This window comes from Macaca thibetana, chromosome 1 (assembly GCF_024542745.1).
Source record: "Macaca thibetana thibetana isolate TM-01 chromosome 1, ASM2454274v1, whole genome shotgun sequence".
Classification (NCBI taxonomy): domain Eukaryota; kingdom Metazoa; phylum Chordata; class Mammalia; order Primates; family Cercopithecidae; genus Macaca; species Macaca thibetana.
In genome coordinates, this window is record NC_065578.1 from 207,214,383 (window position 1) to 207,238,190 (window position 23,808).

At 36.1% G+C, this 23,808-nt stretch overlaps 1 protein-coding gene across 1 annotated transcript in view; it reads right to left on the bottom strand.

Annotated features, from left to right (window-relative positions):
- The window catches only part of LYST (lysosomal trafficking regulator), a 198,057-nt gene that overhangs the window by 71,880 nt on the left and 102,369 nt on the right, over window positions 1-23,808 (bottom strand). Inside the window, exons 22-31 of the mRNA XM_050770460.1 lie at window positions 21,234-21,365; window positions 17,704-18,331; window positions 16,015-16,192; window positions 14,246-14,415; window positions 11,814-12,044; window positions 10,767-10,933; window positions 9,968-10,120; window positions 4,735-4,926; window positions 2,972-3,150; window positions 437-643 (exon numbers count right to left, since the gene is read on the bottom strand). Of these exons, the coding sequence (XP_050626417.1) occupies window positions 437-643; window positions 2,972-3,150; window positions 4,735-4,926; window positions 9,968-10,120; window positions 10,767-10,933; window positions 11,814-12,044; window positions 14,246-14,415; window positions 16,015-16,192; window positions 17,704-18,331; window positions 21,234-21,365 (2,237 nt within the window). The remainder of the gene's footprint in view (window positions 1-436; window positions 644-2,971; window positions 3,151-4,734; window positions 4,927-9,967; window positions 10,121-10,766; window positions 10,934-11,813; window positions 12,045-14,245; window positions 14,416-16,014; window positions 16,193-17,703; window positions 18,332-21,233; window positions 21,366-23,808) is intronic.

Sequence of the window (23,808 nt, forward strand, 5' to 3'; positions counted from 1 at the left end):
ATTTTGGGTTTGATTATTCCAAATGATTAATAATTTTTTTCTATTTTAACTGACCACACATATTTTTGAAATATGTTATATGTATTGTTGTTTGAGCTATTCAATATAGATGTTTCACAGGTAATATAATGCTTTTTAAAAAGCCTCCAAACAATCCTTAAAGAAAACACTTCAAGATATGTTAACACATTACAAAGTATCTGACAGTAACTCTGAAACAGAACTTCTTAATTTAGGCACTAGAAAAAAGATTGGGAAATAAACACAGAGGTTAAATTGAGCCTGTGTAAAAGCACCTAAGGAAAGGCCTTAGGTTAAATTTGCTTGGTAAGAAAATTATAAATTAGGCATGAAAATTCAATTTAATTTCAGTTCTTGTTTTATTCAGACTTTATATTTCACCAAAAGTTGTACTTATCAAAGCTGAGACACTTACTTGTAGGGATGGGCTGAGACAGTCTCGCAGTATTTCCTGATGATTTGGTTCATGAAGTATTTCAAAAATTTGCTTTCTCTCTTGTGCAGTGTGGGCTGGTGACAAAATATGCACTAGGAGTCTCCCAAGCTGCATTCGGAAGGTCTCCTTACAAGACCACAGAATTTTAGTCCATTGCTGCTTGGAACCACTGGCTTTACTTGAACCCTAAAATCAATCAAGATAGGAATGAATTAGGATCAGACTGCTTAAGCAATACCATGCTAGCCTCAACACAGCCCTAAAGAAGATTATAGAACATGTTTTATTCCAGATTGGTTTTCACAGTCAAAATTAGAAAGATATATACATAACCATACACACAGGAGTTTAAAAGCGATGGGCATACAACGTTCATAGCAGCATCACTCAAAATAGCCAAAAGGTGGAAACAGTCTGAACGTCCATCAGTGGATGAACAGATAAACAAAATGTGGTATATACATACAATGGAATATTATTCATCCTTAAAAAGGAAGGAAATTCTGACACATGCTACAACATGGATGACCCTTGAGGACAGAATGCTAAATAAAATAAGCCATATACAAAAGGACAAATAGTATATGCTTCTATTTATATGAGATATCTAGAACAGTCAAACTCACAGAGACAGGAAAGTAGAATAGTGATTACTGGGTAATGGGGGAAGGGGTGGTAAAAGTTATTATTTATTAGGTACGGAGTTTCATTTGGGATAATTAAAAAGTTCTGGCCAGGTGCAGTGGCTCACACCTGTAATCCCAGCACTCTGGGAGGCCGAGGCAGGTGGGTCACCTGAGGTCAGGAATTCGAGACCAGCCTGGACAACATGGTGAAACCCTGTCTCTACTAAAAATACAAAAATTAGCTGGGTGTGGTGGCAGGTGCCTGTAATCCGAGCTACTCAGGAGGTTGAGCTAGGAGAATCGCTTGAACCTGGGAGGTGGAAGTTGCAGTGAGCCGAGATCGGGCCAGTGCACTCCAGCTGGGGAGGCAGACTGAGACTCCATCTCAGAGAAAAAAAAAAAGTTCCTAGAGATGGATGGTGGCAATGGCTGCACAATAATATGAATATACTTAGTGCCACTGAATTGCATCCTTAAAAATGGTTAAAATGGTAAATTTTATGTTAGGTATACCTTACCACAGTTTAAAAGAAGAGATGGATAAAGAAGCTAAAGTCCTAAGCCATGAAAAAATTACCAAATGCTCAAAAATTATAAATTAAAAAAAAAACTATCAAAGAGCAATGATAAATAAGCCTACACTGATTTTGCAATAAAAAAGAGAAAGGATTCATAATAAAGACTCGAATTGTGCTACATTATTGAGTATTAGTCACAAATTAAGCACTGCATATAGCAGTACCCCTTACCTGTGGTTTTGCTTTCCACAGTCAACCATGGTCTGAAAATAGTTAAGTACCGTACAATAAGATACTTACTCACTGTAAAAAGAGACTACATTTATATAACTTTTATTAAAGTATATTGTTATAACTGTTCTGTTTTATTATTATTGTTAATCTCTTACTGTGCCTAATTCACAAATTAGACTTTATCATAGGTATGTATGCATGTGAAAAAACATAGTATATATAGGTTTCAGTACCATCTGTGGTTTCAGGAATTCACCAGGGGTCCTGCAAAGTATGCCCTGAAGATAAGGGGAAACTACTCTATGGGTTTACCATAGAGTATTCCCTAACAATTAACCAATTGTTTTAACAATGGTCCCACTAAGCCTAGCCAAATGCTGATCAAATCACCTGTACGTGGTTTAAAACTGGAAGCAGTACATTCAGAATTCATTCTGAGTTTTAGAAACAGCTCCTCTCTAATTACGTCTAGTCCTAAGGACTCTGTGAGCGAATCTGCACTTGGTTTTGCTGTTCAGAGCTAAAACACCAAAATCTAGTTTAGATTTAGAGACTGGCATGTCATGATTTATGAGTGCTGCTAGAATTAGATTGGCTTTTGCTATCTATGTAGTAAACTGACCAACTTGTTCCATTGTGTCAACTGTAAAGTGACCCACAGAAACCCAAGTGAGATGATGATAAATGAACTGTGACACTTATCAGTATTCTCTACGTAATTTTAAAGGTGTTAGATACACTTAGGCCAAGATCTAAAATTCATAATAATTCAGAAAACTGAGAGTAAGGAGCCATAAATACAGTCCTGTAAAAACAATTAATGTAAACTCTCATAGTAGTCATCAATGACGACGATCTACTCTTTTCTGATGCTGATCTTACTAAACTACAATACTAGAAAATAGCTTCTAGGGTTACAGGCTTAAAAATTAATGCTGCATGAGTGGAGTCATTTTGGAAAGGGTGAATTAGCAATATATATTGTTCTCTAATTAAAAATTCAAGTTGTCCGAGTTTTAAAAAGCTCTCTGAAAGAGCACAAAGAAATACGATTGTGAAAACGTATAATACAGTCAACATAAAACCTCTATTTCCTTTGTGTGAATGAACATTTCACATGTAATTAATTTACTTACAATAGATACTTTGAATCCTTCTACCAGATATGTAAAAATTTCTTTCTGAAATGGATTGAAAACAGAAGACTGTTCATGATGCATATTTTCCTCAGAAATTTCAGTCTGGAAAACTGAGGTCTTGCTTTGAGTTACATTTTCTGGAGTTCTCAAAATGTCAATAATGTCTGAATTAAACTCTTTGAATTGAAAAAAAGAATACAAGGTTAGTCATATCACTACTATCTAGCCATTATAAATAGTAATAATACTGGTAAAAATATTGTTTTTAATTACTAATTCAGTTATCACAATTTAAAAGTTTATCAGGTGTATTAGATGTAGTAGATACACTGTAGTAGAAAGTGAATTCATGTAAAATAACAGAAATTTCAAAATGCATGTCATACAATTCCAAATTAAATATTTATTGGCTAATGAAGCTAAGTTAAACTGCAAAATGATTCAAACCATGAGATTATTATACAAATCGAACATAAAGACCATGTCATATTTACAGGAGTGGATCTACAGAGCTGTTTCTCTGCATGTGCTATCCATTTACATGCTGTATATGTAATAATCATGGTTCAAGAGTTTAGTCTGGGAGTCTGTTGCACAGAATGTACATTAGAAAAGTTAAAAAAAAAAAAAAAAGCTGGGGACAATGGCTCACGCCTGTAATCCCAGTACTGTGGGAGGTGAAGGCAGACAGATCGATCACCTGAGTCAAGGAGTTTGAGATCAGCCTGGGCGACATGGTGGAACCCCATCTCTACAAAAAAATACAAAAATTAGCCGGGCATGGGGTACACACCTGAAGTCCCAGCTACTTAGGAGGCTGAGATGGGAGGATTGCTTGAGCCCAGGAGGTAGAGGTTGCAGTGAGCTGAGATCATACCACTGCAATCTAGCCTCGGTGACAGTGAGAACCCATCTCAAGAAAAAAGAAAAAAAAAAGACAGAGAGAAAGAAAAGTAAAAAAAGCTAAAAAAAGAAAAAAAAACTTGAGTTTATCATGTTTTTCTAGTGATTAACAATTACTGTTTTCTTTTTCCTGTCTTCCTGGGGTTACCTGAACATTTTTTTAGAATTCCATTTTGACTTATCTATAGTGTTTTTTTAAAAACAATTTTCAGCTTTATTGTAATATAATTGACAAACAGAAATTGTATATAATTAAGATGTTTTGATATATGAATACATTGTCAAATAATCACCATAATGAAGCTAGCTAACATATCTAACACCTCACATAGTTACCATTTTTTTGGGTGTGTGGTGAGAACATTATTTATAGTGTTTTGGAGTGTATTTCTTTCAATAGCTTTTTTTAGTGGCTGCTCTAAGTATTACAATTTAAGTATGTACATATATATTCATTAGCCAATATGGAAATGCAAATTAAAACCACAATGAGATATCACTACACATCTGTCAGAATGGCAGTTCTGCAAGATTCATTGAGGGAAACTGGGTAAAGGATATACAGGGTCTCTCTCTGTATTATCTCTTAACTGCATGTGAATCTACAACGATCTCAAAAGATCATACTGGAAGTGCCATACGGTTTTAAACTGGTCAATCTGGGCTAGCATTGAACACATTGAAAGTGGACTTTTATTTAAGACTTACCAGTTGCAAATAAGAAACTCTTAATAATATGGATGTTAAGAACTGAAAAATAATGTTGCTTAAACATCTGAAAACTAACCAGTTTCCTCTTAGATTACTTCTCTTTCATTTTAAAAGCTGAAGAAAACAAACTAATCCTATAGTCTTACCTTGATAAATAATCCTGTTGACTGCTAAAACGGTGAGCCTCTGTAGTCTCTGTGCAAGTTCCGTTTCAGTCGCCTGGCTAGGGTTCTCCTGGCTCATTCTCCGTTGCATCATCACATGAAGCTCATCATTTGCCACTGAACGCATTTTCATCAGAAGCGATTCAGTTCGAGCAAGCGGAAATTTTCGAGGACCTTCAAAAGTATATAAATTAAAACATCAAATGCCAGTGTTAATAAGGATCAAGGAAACTATTTTTGCTGAAACTTTTTGATTACCAGACCGTGAAAACAACCTTATTTACTACAAAGTCAATTTATACAAAGGAGAGAGTGATTAAGAGAAAATGTTTCTCCCTCTTTCAAGAAGTGCAACAGTACTTTTGGTTTCAAAGTCCTAAATCACAATGTTGAAGCTAGTGACATAGCTTAGTAAAACAGATGTCATTTGGCAAAGTTCAAGTTAAAAAGTATTAAATGGGCTTAACTAGTTTAGAACATTTTGATAAAATAGTTTCAAATACTGTTTCACTTCTTTGTATTCCAAAATCAAGTTTTAATGCACATCATTTTTTAGTAAGAATATTACTATTTCTGGATAATTACTGTTGTTGAATTTCATAAAGTAGTTTTAAAAATTGTATATAGTGACAAAGTAGAAATCAGTCAATGACAGTGAAGAGATCAGAAAGGTGAATATAATTCCAGTGATTTGTTATTAAAATGATTTAGAACACATGCATCATTTGGAATTCAATGCTACAAAGGCATTTCCTGAGAAAGGTTTCCTCAGACTGAACACAGAGAAGTGGCATTCCTGCGCCATTACTGCACCTGCTCCAGGAGGTACAACACAGGTAGTGCATCCAGGAGAAAACTGGGGGGATGAGTCTTGATTTAATGAACTGAAGGAGAAGGGCATCGGAAGTTGACCATAGGAACCAAAATGATGTCTTGGTAGATGAGGAATAATAGAACCCTTCATTGGAATTGAACCTTTGTTTTAAATTATGAAAACATATATCAATTTCTATAAATAACCTCTATAAAAATTACATATGACTAAATTATAACAGGTTTTAATGACTTATCCTGTAAGCTATTTAAATATTTTAATACTATTTTAGATTGCTTACTATTTTGGGTAATTAGTATTCTTAATCAGTTAATATATTTTGGTAGACAGTCACTTTTGAGGCAAAAAAAAAATACAAAAATTCATATCCTGTATATATTCAAGAGTTATACTGTCAAACAATATACTGAGTTTAAGCAGATTCTTCCTAATGTCTACATCTGATAGCTTTCATGCTGTATGTGCAGCTGATGATTGTAATTCAGAGGTATGACAATACACTGAATAAGGAAATGTTAAGTAGGTCTTTTTTAATACTATGTATTAATACTAGAAAAAGTGGGAGGGTATTTCAGCACTCCTGCTGTGAAGCCACACAGAGCTAGTGTGGCCTTAAGCACATTTCTTTCTAAACCTCAGTTTTCTCATACATAAGATGCAGATTAGAAAGAAAACAGAGCTTACTTCACAGGTGGATATTTATCACTATCTGACACTGTATTAAATATATTTGTTTATATGCTTATTCATCATTTCCCCCAGTACAAGTTCCATGAAGACAGGTAATATAGTAACTGGTACATGGTTGGTACTCAAGAAATATTTGATGTTTGATGGTTGAATAAGCGGATAAAGAAAGAGTCATTTTGTTGATAAAATAAAATAATGAATGTAAAACGTAATGCCTGTCTAATTCTCACAAATAATAAAATACTTTTAATGTTAATATTATTATTGGTTGAAATATAAAGTTCATTTGTATGTGAATTACTAATATAACTGTGTGTGTATGTGAGTGTATGACAATTTAAATATATGTCTAGCATTCTAAATAATATCCTGATGCTGACTACTTCTACCTTCATGCATGAAGAGTGATGTGTAAAGTTTTTCATATTAATAAGCAGACAAGTAAAAAAATACATTTAAAAGTGTATATTGCTACCTTATTTATACTAGCAAAAATCAAGCAAAAAAACCTTTGTTTATCTATAAAAGTTAGATTATCCACATCAAAATAACAGATTATTTTGCAATCATTAAAAATAAAAGAATATTTATGTTTCTTAACATGGAAAAATATCTATAATAAATGACTAAAAATAGAAATCAATTTATAAACAGTAGGTAGAGCATGATACCATTCAGGTAAAATTACATATAAAGGTATGTATAGATACAGATATCTAGACCAAAAACAGATATAGAGGCTAAGGAATCAGAGCTTTGCTCACTGGGGTGGCAGGCAACTCAGAGTTGCTGAGCAGAAGAATGGTAAACCTGAGTGAGGTTGTAAGAAGATTAATCTGACAATAAAATAGTGTCTAACTCCGTTAGCAATGCAAGAACTTAAGGTCTAGATGTAATGAGAGTATTGCTGAAGAAACTTTGGTCCCAAGTCATGGATATCCTGGGGTTCAAGGTTTGAGTAAATGTGTCTATTATCAGAGTCTGGTGTGTGGCCACAGTGGAAGCTGCAGCTGCTGGCAATTCCCACAACTTCTGCTGAAGGAGGAGAGGGTGGCAGTGGGGTTGGAGGTGTCACTCATCTCAGTAGTTTTCAACAAATGCTAAATGAATCTATTTAGGAATCCCCCCCACCACACCTAAACATTTATCAGTAAAGAGAACAGCTTAAGTCTTTGAAGGAACAGTTCATTACCTAATTGATAGACACGACAGAAATAGAAATTCCTCTATGTCACTTTAGTATCATGGACAAATGGCCTTGAATTAGTTTTTGTAACCACACTGCTCAGAAACAGAAGAGCCTTAGTATTCTGCAGTTTTTGTACCTGTAGCATACAAAGCCAATATACTTTCAATGATACTTTTAAGTAATAGTGAAGAAACAAAAAGCACAATCTTCCCTAAGCATATGTGTAAAAAAACAACTTAGAAACAATTACAAAGCAACAACCGAACACATATAAAGTAGTATTTTGCAAACTAGATTCACAAAGATAGAATTTAAATAAGGGCAGTATTTAAAACAGGGAGGATTCTTGAGAGAGACTTCAGAGAGAGAGAGATGGTTCCTAAGAGATATGACAGACCTGGAATGAGTAGATGTGGTGTAGGACACAAAGGGGTGAGTATAGGGGTGCATGTGCCAGCAGTCCCTAGTTCTAGGATGCAGTGGGTCTTAAGATGAAGAAGCTGGACTGGATGACTTTTAAGGTCTTTTATTAAGCTAAAAACTTGTAGGATTCTGTAAGTCTCCTACAGCTCACAGCAATCACATTTACTTAGAGCAAAAAACACAAGGCCAAGTATAATAAGAAGCTAAGAAGTCAGAAAAAAGGAGAGCCATCTAGTGAAAAGACTAAAAGTTCATTATCTGTTTTAAAATGACTCAAACTAAAAAAAAAAAAAAAAAAAAAAAAAAAAAACAAACTTGAAGCTATGTAGGGCTCTAAGGCTCAAGGTGACAAAAATGCTAGTATCTAAAGAGATTAAAGACTCCTAGAGAAATCATTGACCAAACGGGAAATAGCAAGAGGACTATTGCGTTAGCCCAGGCACAAGGTGATAATTAACTAAAACCAGAGATCTAGGGATGGAAGCAGAGGAGGAACAGATATGAAAATGAGAAGTATCAATACGAAAGAAACAGCAGGGGTAGCAAAGGTACACTTTCTGATATCAATAGAGGGCGAATTCCATCTAAGCAGTCACTGACTATATAAGGAGTCCTGCAAAGGAAAGGTGTCCAGCAATCATGTTTTGGCACATAGGAAGCTGAGTATTAATGCTAGAACTGATAAAGAATCTATTTCTACTCAGGGCAAAAGAGATGTACAACTGGAAGGGCAGCTCAAGAAGAGAGTGCATTCAGATATTAAATAAGGAATAATGTAGCTGGGCAGTAGGTTTAGTTACATAGATGTTTTAGAAGTTTTATTTATATAAGTTTGATTTAGCATCATTTAAACATACTACTGCAAAACAATGTGTACTTGGAAGCTTTTCTTTACAAGTGAGTTTTTCACATGGTTTAAAATTTTTGCATAGCATTGAACACAGAAGTAGCTTAACACAGGTGAAAGAAAGATTTGAACTTAAGTGAATTTGAGACAGTAAGACTGATTAAACTTCAAACAATTTACCAAATACTCTGTTTGGAGATGGTGTGTGTATGTGCATGTGCATATGCATATTTATCCACTATGTATATATACGTATGCGTGTATATCCTGTGTATGTGGTGTTCATGTTATCTTTCTGGGTTGTATTCAGATAAAGGTCATAGCAGATTTTGTAGAAAAAATAAGGAAGCCTAACAATATTAATGTTTATTATTTGATGACATGTACTAATGTATACCAAGCCCTGACATCATGTGCATTTTAACCATGTGCAAGCCACCATCATCTGCCCTGACTACTGTAATAGCCTCCTACCTGGACTCCCCACTACCTCTTTTCTCTTCCTCTCCCCTAACCCACTTTCCACACAGAAGACACAGTGATCTTTATAAAACAGAAAGCTGTTTATAGTATGACACCTACTTAAAATCTTTGATGACTTCCCACTAGGATAAAATCTAAGCTCCTTAACAAGGCCTGCATGATTAAAAAATGACTTTGGCCCATACCATACTGTACAGCCTCTTCTGGTGTCCCAGTCTTATCAAGTGACACATTCTAGCTAAATGGCTTTATTTCTCTGAACAAGCTCAGCTTTTCCCTGCCTTGGAAGCTTCACATAAGCCATCCATTCTGCCTGTAATACTCTTTTTCTGACTCTCCACCTTGCTAACTCCTTTCTCATCCTTTACATCTATATTGAAATCCCACTTTCTCAGAGACTTCCCTAACTCCTGATATAGATTGCCCTGTTATAATCTCTATTCCTACCCTCTACATTTCCCTACTATTTTACAATCTCTGCAGGGGCAGAATCTGTGTCTGGTTTTTTTTCGTCATTGTATCTCCAATATTTTAGCACAATGCTCAGCACATGGTAGGCAGGTGCTCAAGAAATAACTGGATGAGAAAAGCACTAAAAGTAAGCAGTAGAATAGTTTCCTCCAGGAAAAAATCTTTCTTAAATTTTATGTAAAACAAGAAATATTTTTAAAATGTGAATTGCATAAGAACATAGGAAAGTCAAGCTAGCCTCAATTTATGGTTATTAAAATATGATTTCAATACTCGCCAGCAATGCTTTTCCGCTTTTGAACTATTGCATGATGGGGAGCAGAAGGTGACTGGAGTGAATCTGTGAGGTTTTCAGAGTCATGATTTGCGGTGGTCCTTATAAATTCCATAGCAGCCTGGAGAACTCTAAGCTGTAGTGCAACAGCCATATCTAAAAACAGAAGATACTAGAATGTTTTCAAGCTATGTGGTTATTAATTTTTTAATTGAACTGATTTTATGTATCATGACAATAATGTTTTGTTAGATATAAATTTTAAAATTTTGGTCAGCATGGGGGTGATAGTCGTAGACATTTTAAAATTCTTGTTAAAGGCAATTTTAAAGCAAATTTACAAATGGTCACTAAAAAACCTTCAATGGAAAAATATTAGCTCACAAATTTATTTCATTTTAAAAATTGTTTCAAAGAAGAGGGTTTTTTTCTATATAAGGCAAAAGTTTAACCAGCAATTATCATACTTTTTGTTTCATATTCACTTTAATAATTACCATTAAAGAAAACAAAAGGGTATTACTATGCAACATATGCTTTTAAATTCTACTTGGTAAGAAAAATCAGTGACATCTTTCAATTATGTATTGCCAACTACTAACTACACGGTAGAATCACTTTTTCTGTTTTTGCCACTTTTTCAAGCCTTTTTAGGCTTCTTTTTAAAAACTGATACATATTATCACAAAATTAATGTTAAACTTTTAGTAAAAGAGTTTCTAAGAAGAAAGAGATTGTACTCAAATAACAGGTTTGTCTATTATACAACTCCCTCCCCAAATTCGTAAAAATTAAATCTTACTTTGTGTCCTCTTGTTTTTGCTATTTTGAAGATATCCAAGCATTACAATAAGGTCTTCAATAACCCTAAAATATTGTGAGCCCGAGGAACTGCAAGCATGAATTGTAACTGCTATGAAAAGTTGCTGTATATCACACGCAAGCAATTTATATTCACTGACGGGAATGCTAAAGATAACAACACAAGAAGAAAACAGAACATTTATAAGAAAAAGAACAAATAATTTAAGACACAGCTAACCAATTTAAAAGGTTTAAATTCCTGTTTGACCAGCTTGCACTCATTCATGCAGTCATTTGATATTTATTCACACTTATTCTATGGCAAGTAATATGTAGTGTGTATGCTAGAAATAGAAATAAGATACACTTTGACACCTGTCAAAAATACATAGTTTTTCAGAAAACCGGACAAGTAAACAGATCACTATAAATAGTAAATGGTTGTAAGTGCAACACTAGAGATTAATACAAGATACTATAAGAACACACAGACAGGTTTCTAGTCCACACTAAGGATGAAGATTGTGTGGGTATGAACAGGAACATTCTGCAAAGGCTTTTCAGAGAAGGTGAATTTGACTAAATTAATTAACCTCTCTGAATCTCACTTGTATAAATTAGAGTTATCTTTAGGACTAAAAGAGGTAATAGATTTGCATTTATATTAATCACTTATAAATACCCAATAAATATGAATTAGTTACTTTTGGTCTTCAATCTTAATCTTGATAATCTACCTCAATGTATGATATTAGGCCTATAATGCTTCTCTCCATCTGGGTTTTCCAAATCAAGCAAGGGGTGGAAACTAACTCAGGCCAGTTAATAAAGTAGCATACAGGGACATTCAGTAAATACAATTTCTTGCTTTTTTTTTTCTTTCTTTCTGTTATTATTATTATTTTTTACTTTTATTTTAGGTTCAGAGGTACACAGGAAGGCTTCTTACATAGGTAAACTCGTGTATTAAAGTACACTAATACTTAAGTTTTCCTGTTCTAAAGTATTTATCAGATGTAATTTTAAATAATAATTTTAAACTTACTTCTTTTCTAATCCATTCAGGGCTGCTACTGTATTACATAACACATAGAGTAGACCATTATCCAGCAACATATCTGCTACCTTAGAACAGGAGTTTAAAATTTGGAGAAGAAGTAAAAGAGCATTATGCAAGAGTATGTTGTCATACAGAGAGGTCTCGATTAGTCCTAGAATAGGAATGACAGACCACTTCTGAAACAGTCCCGTATTTCTCACATCTTCCAGATCAAATCTATAATAAATAATACAGTTAAGAGCATGTTAGAAACAATTAGTCACAAAACAAGTAAATATGATAGCAACTATGGGTCATTTTGTTAACTTGATTTTGAAGTCATAAAAAAAATTGAGGGAGTAAGGATTCTTAACCTGTTGTTAAGATTATAAAGTCCCTTCAATAATAGGGTAAAAGTTGTTGCTAGAAGTCCATCCCAAGATAAATACACAAACGTTCACGTGAAATATGCATGCAATTTTATGGTTTTAACTGATTTATTTTAATTTATCCATGAGCCCCTTATGTCCAAAGAAACTGTTTTGGAAACAGTTTTCCAAAGCAGTTTGGAAACTGCACAGGAAAATTATTATTATTATTTTACATAGTATTTGAGAGACAGTGAACTAGTAAAAAGAAGTCTAGCAAAAGGGAAGGATTCTTGAGTTCTTATCCCAATACAACTTGCCTCTGAGATGGAATGAAATTAGCTAAGTATTTTGTGCCTCATTTTCCTTATCTGTCAAAAATATGTGGTGATATATGTCCTCTTTTCTTCTCAAGGCTATTGTGAGAATCAAATAAGGTAATGCAGAACTGTTTCGTGAAAGTCAAAAGTTGTATATAAATGAAAAGTAGCATTGAAACTATCATAATAATTTGGTAAATTCTTTAAGGTCTGCATTTGTCTATCACAATAAGGAGACACACATTTCTCTCTATTCTATCACAAGCAGAAATTACAATTTAATTTCTGCCAAACTTTTGGTTTGGGAGAAAAATATTCTTTTATTTTTACACTTATTTGCTAATCCATCAGCATTCTACTAGGGTCAAAACTCGATAATCAGTGTATCCAGGAATTCTAGGTGAGGGATTTACTCCTCTCCCAGATAACCTGAAAGCTCTGAGGAGAGTAATGAGTTCCTATATGGATCCTTTATGTAATCTGTCACTGAGAATACACCAGCTATCTTTCGTTTTTTCTTTTCTTTTTTTTTTTTTTTTTGAGACGGAGTTTCACTCTTGTTGCCCAGGCTGAAGTGCAATTGTGCAATCTTGGCTCACTGTAACCTCCGCCTCCCAGGTTCAAGCGATTCTCCTGCCTCAGCCTCCCAAGTAGATGGGATTACATGAATGTGCCACCGTGCCTGGCTAATTTTGTATTTTTAGTGCAGACAGAATTTCATCATGTTGGTCAGGCTGGTCTTGAACTCCTGACCTCAGGTGATCCACCCGTCTCTGCCTCCCAAAGTGTTGGGATTACAGGCAAGAGCCACCTGTCCAGCCTCACCTGTCTTTTCAGTTAATCTCCTCATGTTAATACTATATGCCAAATCTTAGCTATCACTTTCATCTGATGCAGCTTTTATTTGTTTCTAGTTTCTAACTAGTGAATGAACTATGAAGGATGAAGTTATATTAGAAAGAATATCATATGGCAAATAATACATTGATTTACCTGGAAAATTACTTTTAGCAGATTTTTTTTCTAAAGGTGACTAAAAGATTTTGTTAAGAGTGAGTTCACTAAATTTTACATTTAAGACAAAAGATCTTGCTGGGTGTGTTGGTCCACACCTATAATCCCAGCACTCTGGGAGACCAAGGCAGGAGGATGGCTTGAGGTCAGGAGTTAGAGACCAGCATGGGAAACACAGCAAGACCCATCTCCACTAAAAGTAAAAAAAATTAGCCAAGTGTGGTGGTGCATGCCTGTAATCCTAGCTACTCGAGAGGCTGAGGTAGGAGGATCCCTTTGAATCTAGGGGTTCAAGGCTGCAATGAGCTGAGGCATGACTGTGTCTCTCCGCACTCCAGCCTGGGGGACAGAGTGAGACACTGTCTCCAAAAAAAAAAAAAAAAAAAAAAAAAAAAGCTGGGCATAATGGCTCACGCCTGTAATCTCACACCTGTAATCCCAGCACTTTGGGAGGCTGAGGCAGGCAGATCATGAGGTCAGGAATTTGAGAACAGCCTGGTCAACATGGTGAAAACCTGCCTCTACTAAAGATACAAACAATTAGCTGGGCATGGTGGTGCGTGCCTGTAATCCCAGCTACTTGGGAGGCTGAGGCAGGAGAATCGCTTGAACTCGTGAGGCAGAGGTTGCAGTGAGCTGAGATTGCACCACTGCACTCCAGCCTGGGCAACAGGCCGAGAAAAAAAAAAAAAAAAGACAAGATTCCCAATTATAGTGGAGGGAAGAACATACTTACTCTTCATCAAGGCCAATATGTCGACCAAAGAACATTTCAATGAAGCATTCTAACAATTCTTGAGTTCCTCGATGGAGATACAACTGGTTGGCTAGCAAGGAAAATCCACGATTCTTGAGAAATTTATCCTTTTGTTCCTTAGATGCTCTAGCAAAATATGCATCTAATAGCTAAAGAAAAACTTTAAGTCAATTTAGACAATGCATTAAAATTAATGTATACAAATCAGTGTAACACAACTGCATTTGTAAATTATTAAGTTCATATGTACAGAAGAACATAGAAAGCTTAAAAAAATGCCATCACCACAGCAAAGCAAAAATGAATTTGTCTCTGGCTACTGCAGAATGCTAATGATGACTCTATCTTGGAGATCTTAATGATTCTCTCATGGGGAAACTGGCATTTTTAGTTGAACATGGACACCTAGTAAACTGGCAACCTTAGTTGAGTATAAGTAGAATATTTGTTCCTAATGCTGAGGGGGGGAAATCCGTAAACTATGCTCTGTCTGCAAATCTATGTATATCTGTATCTATATCTACATCTATATCTATATCTATATCTATATCTATATCTATATCTATATCTATGTCTATCCTAGAGCTCCACTTCTAGGCTTCTTGACAGATTATTTATCCTGAGCACAGGCCCGAATTTCCACCCTTCTCTAACATCTTAAATGCAACACATGTGATACCAAATTAATCCTTCCACCTCTTTCTCACCTTTAATGATTCTCTCACAGTAGCAATAGACTCCTTTCCCTCAGACACACATCTATTTATTCCCCTACTAAAAAAACTTTCTAAGTTTACAGCATAACACTTTGTAAATACTATGTATTTATTAATACTGCCACTGCAGCACTCATCACAGAATTCCTTACATTTTACTTAGTTAAGTATGAGACTCTCCCTTCTAGACCGTGAAATTCTTGAATGTAGGAGCTTATATTATTTCCCTCTATATATTATATTGCAACTAGCTCAGGGACTTACACATGAAATGGGAGCTCAATACTAGGTTGTATTGCAAGTGATTAAACAATACCTACATCCAAACAAACTAAAGAAAATGAGAATCTTTACAAGATTATTTTAATATTGGGTTGTTTTCTAATGGAAACTATTCATATCAAGCATTTACTCATTCAATAATATACTTAGTACCTATTACACAAGATGCCCACCCTCATGAAGCTTATATTTGTGAGAAATTTAAAAAACAAGCACACAGATTAAAAAGATAATTACAAGACATAAATAGGATGCTATGATAGAATAAACAGTAAGATCAGAGGGAAGTGATTTTGATAAGATAAACAGGGAAGGTCTTTTGAAAAGGTGTCATCTAAGCTGAGACCTGAAGTAAATGTCTAACATTTGATAGTACACTGAAGAAGAGATTTCCAATGAACCATATGTTCCTTGTAATTTTTAACAAAACAGATTTACTAAGTGTTCAGATATGGGGATTTATTGGTAGATTTAAAAAACGTACTGATATGAACCAATATATGGAGAGGGACTTAAAACTGGATGATGCAAAAACATGACCATGTAACCAAAAACCCCTATATCCCTAAAGCTATCAAAATAAAAAAATTAAAAAACAATGTGAGTAATAAGTAACAAACTATATTAGTTCATTATTCTAAAATATAAAAGAAAGATTCAGGTCTACTTTAATGTATATACTCAAAATTTTAAATTACATACATCTTTATTTTTCTGAATTAAAATAACATATCCAGTATTTGCCCTTACTTTAATAACACCTTGTTGTATAGCTGGTGACGGGTGGTTAATGAGGACCAAAAGTGTATCTGCTTGAATAAGCTTGTCCATCACATCTTCAAGCATAACATCAGGCAGGATAAGAAGAACCCCACTTAGGAGTTCATATAATCCACAGCATATAGGTACCAAACAGTCTTCAGTTACACTAAAATAGAGACCAAAAAAGTCTTACTAACATGATGAGAAAAGTACATGATTACCACCTCAGGAACTGTGACAAGTAGTAGCATTCTTTGACAGGTGAAACAAATGTTCATAATGTTTAAGAAATGTTTCCTAATTTAACTGTCATTAACAAATTTACCATCACTTTTTATCATTGATTTTTTTGGCCATATAGTCTACTAACACTATTCGATTCTACATCTCTGATGTCTAATACAGTAGTCACTGTTACTTATGCTATTTATTTAAAGTTAAACTAAAAATTCAGTCCCTCAGTTGCATCAGCCACATTTCAAGTGCTCAATAGGCATATGTGGCTAGCGCCGACTGTATTAGACAGCATGAATACAACATGTCCATCACTGGAGAAAGTTTCACTGGACATTGCTACTTGAGATGCTATTGGAAATGTTTTTTCCACCAAGGAAGAAACAGTTTTATTAGGAGTGTAGGCATGTCAGAAAAACCCAGTTCAGTCACAGAGCAGAGAGGCAAATATTGGTACAGGGGAAGAATCTAGCATTACAGAATATCCTCTCAAGAATCAAGTGTGAAAATAAAACCTCGATCTAAATATCCTAACAAATGCTGCTGGGTTTAGCCCAGGTGAAACTTCTGGAAGCTCCTGGTGAAACGAGATTTTTTCATGAAGGAATGCTCTCTAGCACTGCTGCATCTGAGCTCCACGTAAAGTCATGGGTCTGCGATAGCAGAAGTAGAGGAAAAGATAAGTGGGATATCTCATCACCAAAGCAAGGTCATCTGTGTCCAGGTGAGAGAGGAACCTTAAGTGTTTGGAGAGAGAACAAACTGGAGTAGCAGAAGAAAAATGGCTGAAGAAATACAACGTCTAGGCAATGTCTGTCATGACGTGGAGGACTCTGTGCAGTCTGATGTGAGCCTGTCCTGGGAAACACCGGCATTTCTTTCTGAGGCCATTTTAGCTCTCTTCTGACTTCATCCAGAGAACTGCCAATGTTCGGCACCAAGACCTGCATTATAATTACCTGAGTGGAATGGAGTGACCACCCTATGACACCCGTTCCTCTTCCCTTCTGGAGCAGTCACTTGTCTCAAATAAAGTGAGATGTTACCCAGGACAGGCCCAATCTAGAAACCACTCCCACCTTCACATGAACACCAAGTGGATAGAATCATTCTCATGAGTCAAAGCTTTAGAGAAATCCTATCGTTTCTCTGTCCTGAAGAATTTTTCCTTAATAACTATAAGGAATTAAACCACAATATATACATATTTTAAATGCTACTTATGGTTTAGATTTTGGTTAAATATGGAATTCAATATTATCTAGCATTAAAATAAGGAAAAATATATCTTTCTGTTTGTTATTATTACATATATAAAGAAATAAACTTTTCTGTTTGTTATATTATAAGAAGTGGCATAATGAAGACATTTCCAGATGGGTAGAGAGTCTTTAAAGAATAGTAAAATAAAGGTGGAAGGAGTGCAGAAAAACACATAAGTACCTGTGAGCACTTGCAGTTCGGATGTAATTTGGCTCATAACCAAGAGAATAGGCAAAGTTTTCCCAGTCATCAGTGTTTCTATCAACAAGACTTGGCCAACGGCCAACAGCTGCAGATCCATTCTGTGAAGGAAAGGCTAGCCCAAGGCTTGCAACAGTGCTGTGGCTTCGCTGGAAGGAGGCCAACCCCTTTAGGTGATCAGGTCGGCGTGGGCAGGACTCATCCCCAGGACTGTCATCTTCTGACCTGGGTTCTGCTCCCAACTCTTTATGATCTGCTTTGACCACTGGAAATCCCAGCACTCCTTTTGGGACATCACTGACAGAGACTTGGGCTGAGAGAACAGCTTCCATTTCACAAACAGTTTTTGCAGACTCACAGCTACTGATGAATGCATCCTCTTTGACTTTTTTCAGTGTGTCGGAACTCCCCAAAGAATTTTGTTTCTCTGATTGGATGGCAACATAAGTATCTGCAATATTTTGTAACCTGTCAATACTACAACCCAAACTTCCAGTCAGTTTTTGTGATTGCATTAGTAGTGAAGAAGTAGGGAATGCTGGTAGGCTTCTAGAACGCAGCATATGGGCGGCCATCTGTTGTGGAATAATATTAGAGGAATTCTCTCCTGGTAAGAGTAGATACAAAAATACTACTTAAAAACCTATTAAGTGGGACCACTTCTCTTTTGCATTATAAATTGCAACCAGAGCAAAAGCCCATTTATCTAGCACTGTTAAAATCCATATAGGTTAATTTTACAAGTAACTAATGCTTAAAATTCCTTTACTCTTTCTTTTTGTAAGAGACAGTGTCTTGCTCTCTTACCCTGACTGAAGTGCAGTGGCACTATCACAGCTTACTGCAGCCTCTAACTCCTGGGCTCCAGATAGCCTCCCACCTCAGCCTCCAAGCAGCTGGGACTACAGGCATGCACCCCTACACCTGGCTTAATGCTTAAAATTCTTAAATGCCAAAGCTATTTTTATTTTAACCACTTTTTATTAATATATTCCCAAAACATATGTCTTTTTCTGTCTTAATAAAATACAGTATTGACTGAATGATTCAGTCATTAGGATTAATGGTTCTACTGTGCTGAAATTAAGTGAATTAAGTGAAACTCAATTTACCTCAGGCTAGCAGTTACCAGGATGTAGTGGAAAGAGTGTGGGCTTTGCAACTAGATATAATTGGATTCAAATGATAGTGAGGTGGTCCAAGGTAAATCACTTAATTGTACTACAGTTTCTACAAATGTAAAACGAGGGTTCAGAATATCTACTTTGCAGGGTTGCTTTAAAGATTGAGATTATATTCGTGATGCACCTAGCATACAGGTCAACACATAATAGGTGCTCAAAAAATGGTAGTACTTGTTGTTACTTGCCTAAACAGCCCTAGACAGTTCTCTCTCTCCTCCATTTTTGCAGTCACTTCTTGCTGCTATTAGTGAGAAGTAATAGTTTCTTTTCTTGTCACAGCTCTCTAATTTACTGCTTCTAATATTCTATATAGGAAGACACCAGAAAAATTATTCTCATTGTAATGCATGGGATATAAGTGCATGCCATTCAAGGTGTGGTCTGTGAACAAGCAGCATGGGCATCAACACCACCTGTGGGATTGTTGGAAATTCACATTCTCAGGCTCCACCCTAGATCTACTGATACAGAATTTATGAGGGAGGGGCCCAGGAATCAGTGTCAACAAGCTCTCCAGGAGATTCTTTTGCAGGTTAAAATTTGAGACCATGAATACAGAGTAAACAGGCATTAAGTGAACTGCTTTAGAGCATAGACTTTGTGGCAATAAAATAGCTCCATAGCTCAGAATTTTTTTCTAGTTATTTCTGGATTTTGGCTAGAGAGCTAAAGTTGCCAAAGGATTCTGTTCAAAAGATCTGGAAAAAATGGAGGTATGATTGTATTTGAAAATGTTTCAAAATGACACAGATGATTTAAAAAACAAATATGTCCCGTAAAATTCCAAATAAAACTAATTTGAAAAGGCCAGGTGCAGTGGCTCGAGCCTGTAATCCCAGCACTTTGTGAGGCCGAGGTGGGTGGATCGCTTGAGCCCAAGAGTTCGAGACCAGCCTAGGCAAAAAGACAAAACCCTATCTCATTTATTTAAAAAAAATTTTTTTTTAAAAAAAGAAAAAAAACTAATAAAAACATAGCCTTAAAATATTATTATAAAAGGGCATAAAAAGTGCTAGAGAATAACTGAAACACTTTGGGAGGAAAACAAAACTAGAGACTAATACCTACATACCTAGTTCTATCTACCTCTATTACTATCTCACCCGCACTATTTGATAATTAGGATTGAAGCTAAAGACAAGACTAGGACTGACAATAAGAGCAATGTCCCAGTATGGAAAAGGACGGTAGTCAGGTAAGGAAAAGATGTATGGTCAGTTTGCAACTAGAAAACCTGCACCTATTCTTTTTTTCTATAAAGTAGCGATGAGACTCTGTTAAGAGTAAATTAGGAAGACAGTAAAGTACCGCAGGCCTTGAATATACTTACTATGGAAATAGAAGACGGTATTGATTCTGAACATACCTAAAAATTACAGGGCAGCATTTAAAGCTCTACTACAACTTTCAGCAGTACGACAGCGGTTAGACTGAGGCCAGTTAGCATTTTTCAGTTCAAGAATACCAACAGGCCAAGGGGACAGGGAAACTGAGATAGTTTCCAACTGAATAACTGCTGAAGTTATTGGCTAATGTGACCTAGGCTGGACAGGGAAAGCGAGATAAGGGGAACTTTGGAGTGTGATTTAAAAAAAAAAAAAAAAAAAAAACCAAAAACAAAAAACAAAGACGGGAGGTTGTCAGTTACAGAGGATGACTGCATCCCCTTTGCCTTTTTTCAGCATGTCAGAACTCCCCCAAAGGATTCCGTTTCTCTGGTTGGCTGGAGGGCTAATGATACAGAAAGATTCTGTTCAAACGACCTGGAAAAAAAATGGAGCCACGTACAGTATTTGAAAATGTTTCAGAGTGATGCATGTGATTGAAAAATAGATCACATAGATAGAATAGAGTGGGATACTGGAGTTTCACAGGTCCTTGAAAGCACTCTTGATGATGATAAAGTCCAAGACAGATGCATGCAGAGTGGTAAGACAAAGTAGAGAAAGGGTACCCTGAGTCAAAAAATGTGAAGCTGGAGTATTGGGTGGCCATTTATCTGGCAAGTGAAGTTGTCTAGAATCATGGTTTTAGGTAGAGAGAAGAGAATAAAAGTTTTTAAAAAGCTTCTGAAGAAAATGGTAAAATAAATCAGAAGCTTGATGAAAGACAAATGACTATGATAAGAGAGGTCAGAGAATGCCAGAACAAGATAGCATGAGCCTTATCCATTTTCTCAGTTCTCTTGAGGACCTGTGCTGGGTGTCTCTTGTTAGATTGAATGAGGTTGTACTATATACACTTCTAAAATATGTACAATTTAATTCTCTAAGAATATTCAGAACTAAAGTGAGAAGGCTATACTTCCATTATTGCTATTTTTACCTTCATATGGTGAAGCAGTAAAACCAGATGGGCTTATTACCATAAATCCAGGGCTCATAAGGGACCTTCCTCCACTGCTGGAATGCCTCAGGTACATGATTGACTGTACTTTCTCCTGAAAGATCTTGCCATCTAGAATCCAAATTTTTTTTTGAGAGAGCAAAATTTTTAAAAAGGATAAAACAAAAATACAACTTTAAAAGCAGATTATTAAATTCAAATTTTGACAAAAAGATGTTTAAAGAGAACAATATATGGCATACTTTATACTAAGGCACATTTGATATGTGAATACGTACTCTTCACAATTTTTTAGTACAGATTTTGCTATTGTTTATTATTTCTGGCCACATTAACTTCTATTTTCTTAATTCCAACTGTACTTACAGTTATTTCTATGGTTTAACATTTAACTGTTCACTTTTTATATGTTATTATCACCTCTCAAGGGAGACTGTTCATCTGTTCATTCCTTGAGGAAAGGACTGTGTCTTTTATTTTTATAAATCCCCATCAGTGTCTAATTGTAAAAACTAATCATTTCTGAGCTTCATACTTATAAATTCGACTGCTTGGTTTCTTAAATGAATCACAAATGCAACAAATCTAAATCTGAATCATCTTTTTGCCCCAAATTTACTCCTTCTGTTTTGTTCTTTGGGAAGTTCCCATGTGGGAATCTGGAGCCACCCTTGACTACTACCTTTCCTTTATCCATGGCAAATCAGTCACCAAGTTCTGCTGACTTTTTCTCTTTTTTTGAGACAGCCTTGCTCTGTTGCCCAGGCTGGAGTGTGGTGGCGTGATCTTTGCTCACTGCAACCTCCACCTCCCTGGTTCAAGCAATTCTCATGCCTCAGCCTCTCGAGTGGCTAGGATTACAGGCATGTGCCACCACGCCCAGCTAACTTTTTCTTTTTTCTTTTCTTTTTTTTTTTTTTTTAAGGAGAGACGAGGTTTCGCTATGTTGGCCAGGCTGGAGTTGAACTCCTGGCCTCAAGTGATCCGCCCACCGTGGCCTCTCAAAGTGCTGGGATTACAGGCATGAACCACCATGCCTAGCGTGACTTTATTTTTTGTTTCTTGAACTCTTCTTTTCCCTACTATAGTGCTATAATTCAGGCTTTATCATCTCTCAACTGGATTACTATTAGATTTCTAAATGATATCCTTGATGAATATCTCGTTACTCTCAAATCCTCACAGCTACCAGAATTCGCTCTCTCTCGAATGTCAACTCTTGCTTAAAACCTTCCAGTGGCTTTCTATGCCTCCTTATCACCTTGGATAAAATCAAAGCTTCTTGTCCACAAGAATTACCACTATTTGTCCCTAGGCCCCTCCCCAGCCTTGTTTCATAAATTACATTTCAGCAACACCACTTTCACCTAGTTCCCTGTCAAGCTGTTTCTTTTGCCTGGAAGGCCTTTCTCTTTGATTCCCACTCATCCTTTAAGATTCAGGGCAGGCAACACCTCCTCTGGGAAATCCCCCTCAGTCTTCATATGCTCTATGCTACCAGAAAACAAAAATGTTGACTTCCTTATCACTGTGCTTTCCATGTGGCATGATACAATCATTTCTTTATGCTCTTTCCCTTAACTAAGCTGTAAGCATCTTAAGAGAGGGGGCCATATTTTACCCATCTTTGTAACTAACCCACTTCCAGAATCTTTATAATGTGCTGAGACTACCATAAAGTCATGCTATCTAATTTCATTTGGACCTTTACTACTGCTCATTTTATTCATTTACTACGTTTTTTTTCTTTTTTCTTCTTCTTTTTTTTTTTTTTTTTGAGATAGCCTGGCTCTTGTCGCCCAGGCTGGAGTGCAATGGCACGCTCTTGGCTAACTGCAACCCTCGTCTCCCAGGTTCAAGCCATTCTCCTGCCTCAGCCTCCCAAGTAGCTGGGATTACAGGCATGTGCCACCAAGCTAGGCTAATTTTTTTGTATTTTTAGTAGAGATGGGGTTTCACCATGTTGGTCAGGCTGGTCTTGAACTCCTGACCCCAGGTGATCTGCCTGTCTCGGCTTCCCAAAGTGCTGGGATTACAGGTGTGAGCCACCGTGCCCGGCCCCATTTACTGTATCTCTTAAAATGGCTATTGTACAACTAGTCTTACAATGTAAATTTATGACTCAGCTTTCTTATAGGTACGTTCTTGCTTTCTTTCTTACCACATTACATTTCCCTGGTTCTTAAAAAAAACTGATTATTCCATCTTTCTCTTTTACTGATTCTTCGTTCTTGTCTTACCCTCCAACTAGTAATATTACCAGCAGTTCTTTCCTTAGCTTTCTCTTTCCTTCTCTCTCTCTACTTTTCTTCAGTGGTCTCATCTGTTCTCAGAGCTTCACCTCACTTCTGTGTGGACTGCTCCTCATAACCTACCCTTCCTTCTTCATGCTGTAACCCTCATTCCCAATTGCCTACTAGAAAATCATATTATAAATAACTGTAGGGAACCTCAAATACAACATATATTATACAATCAAAGCCATTCTCCTTTTTCCTTAACACCCCCAGAGTCATTCCATCCTAAACTTCCTACTTCTCGATTTATCCCTCCT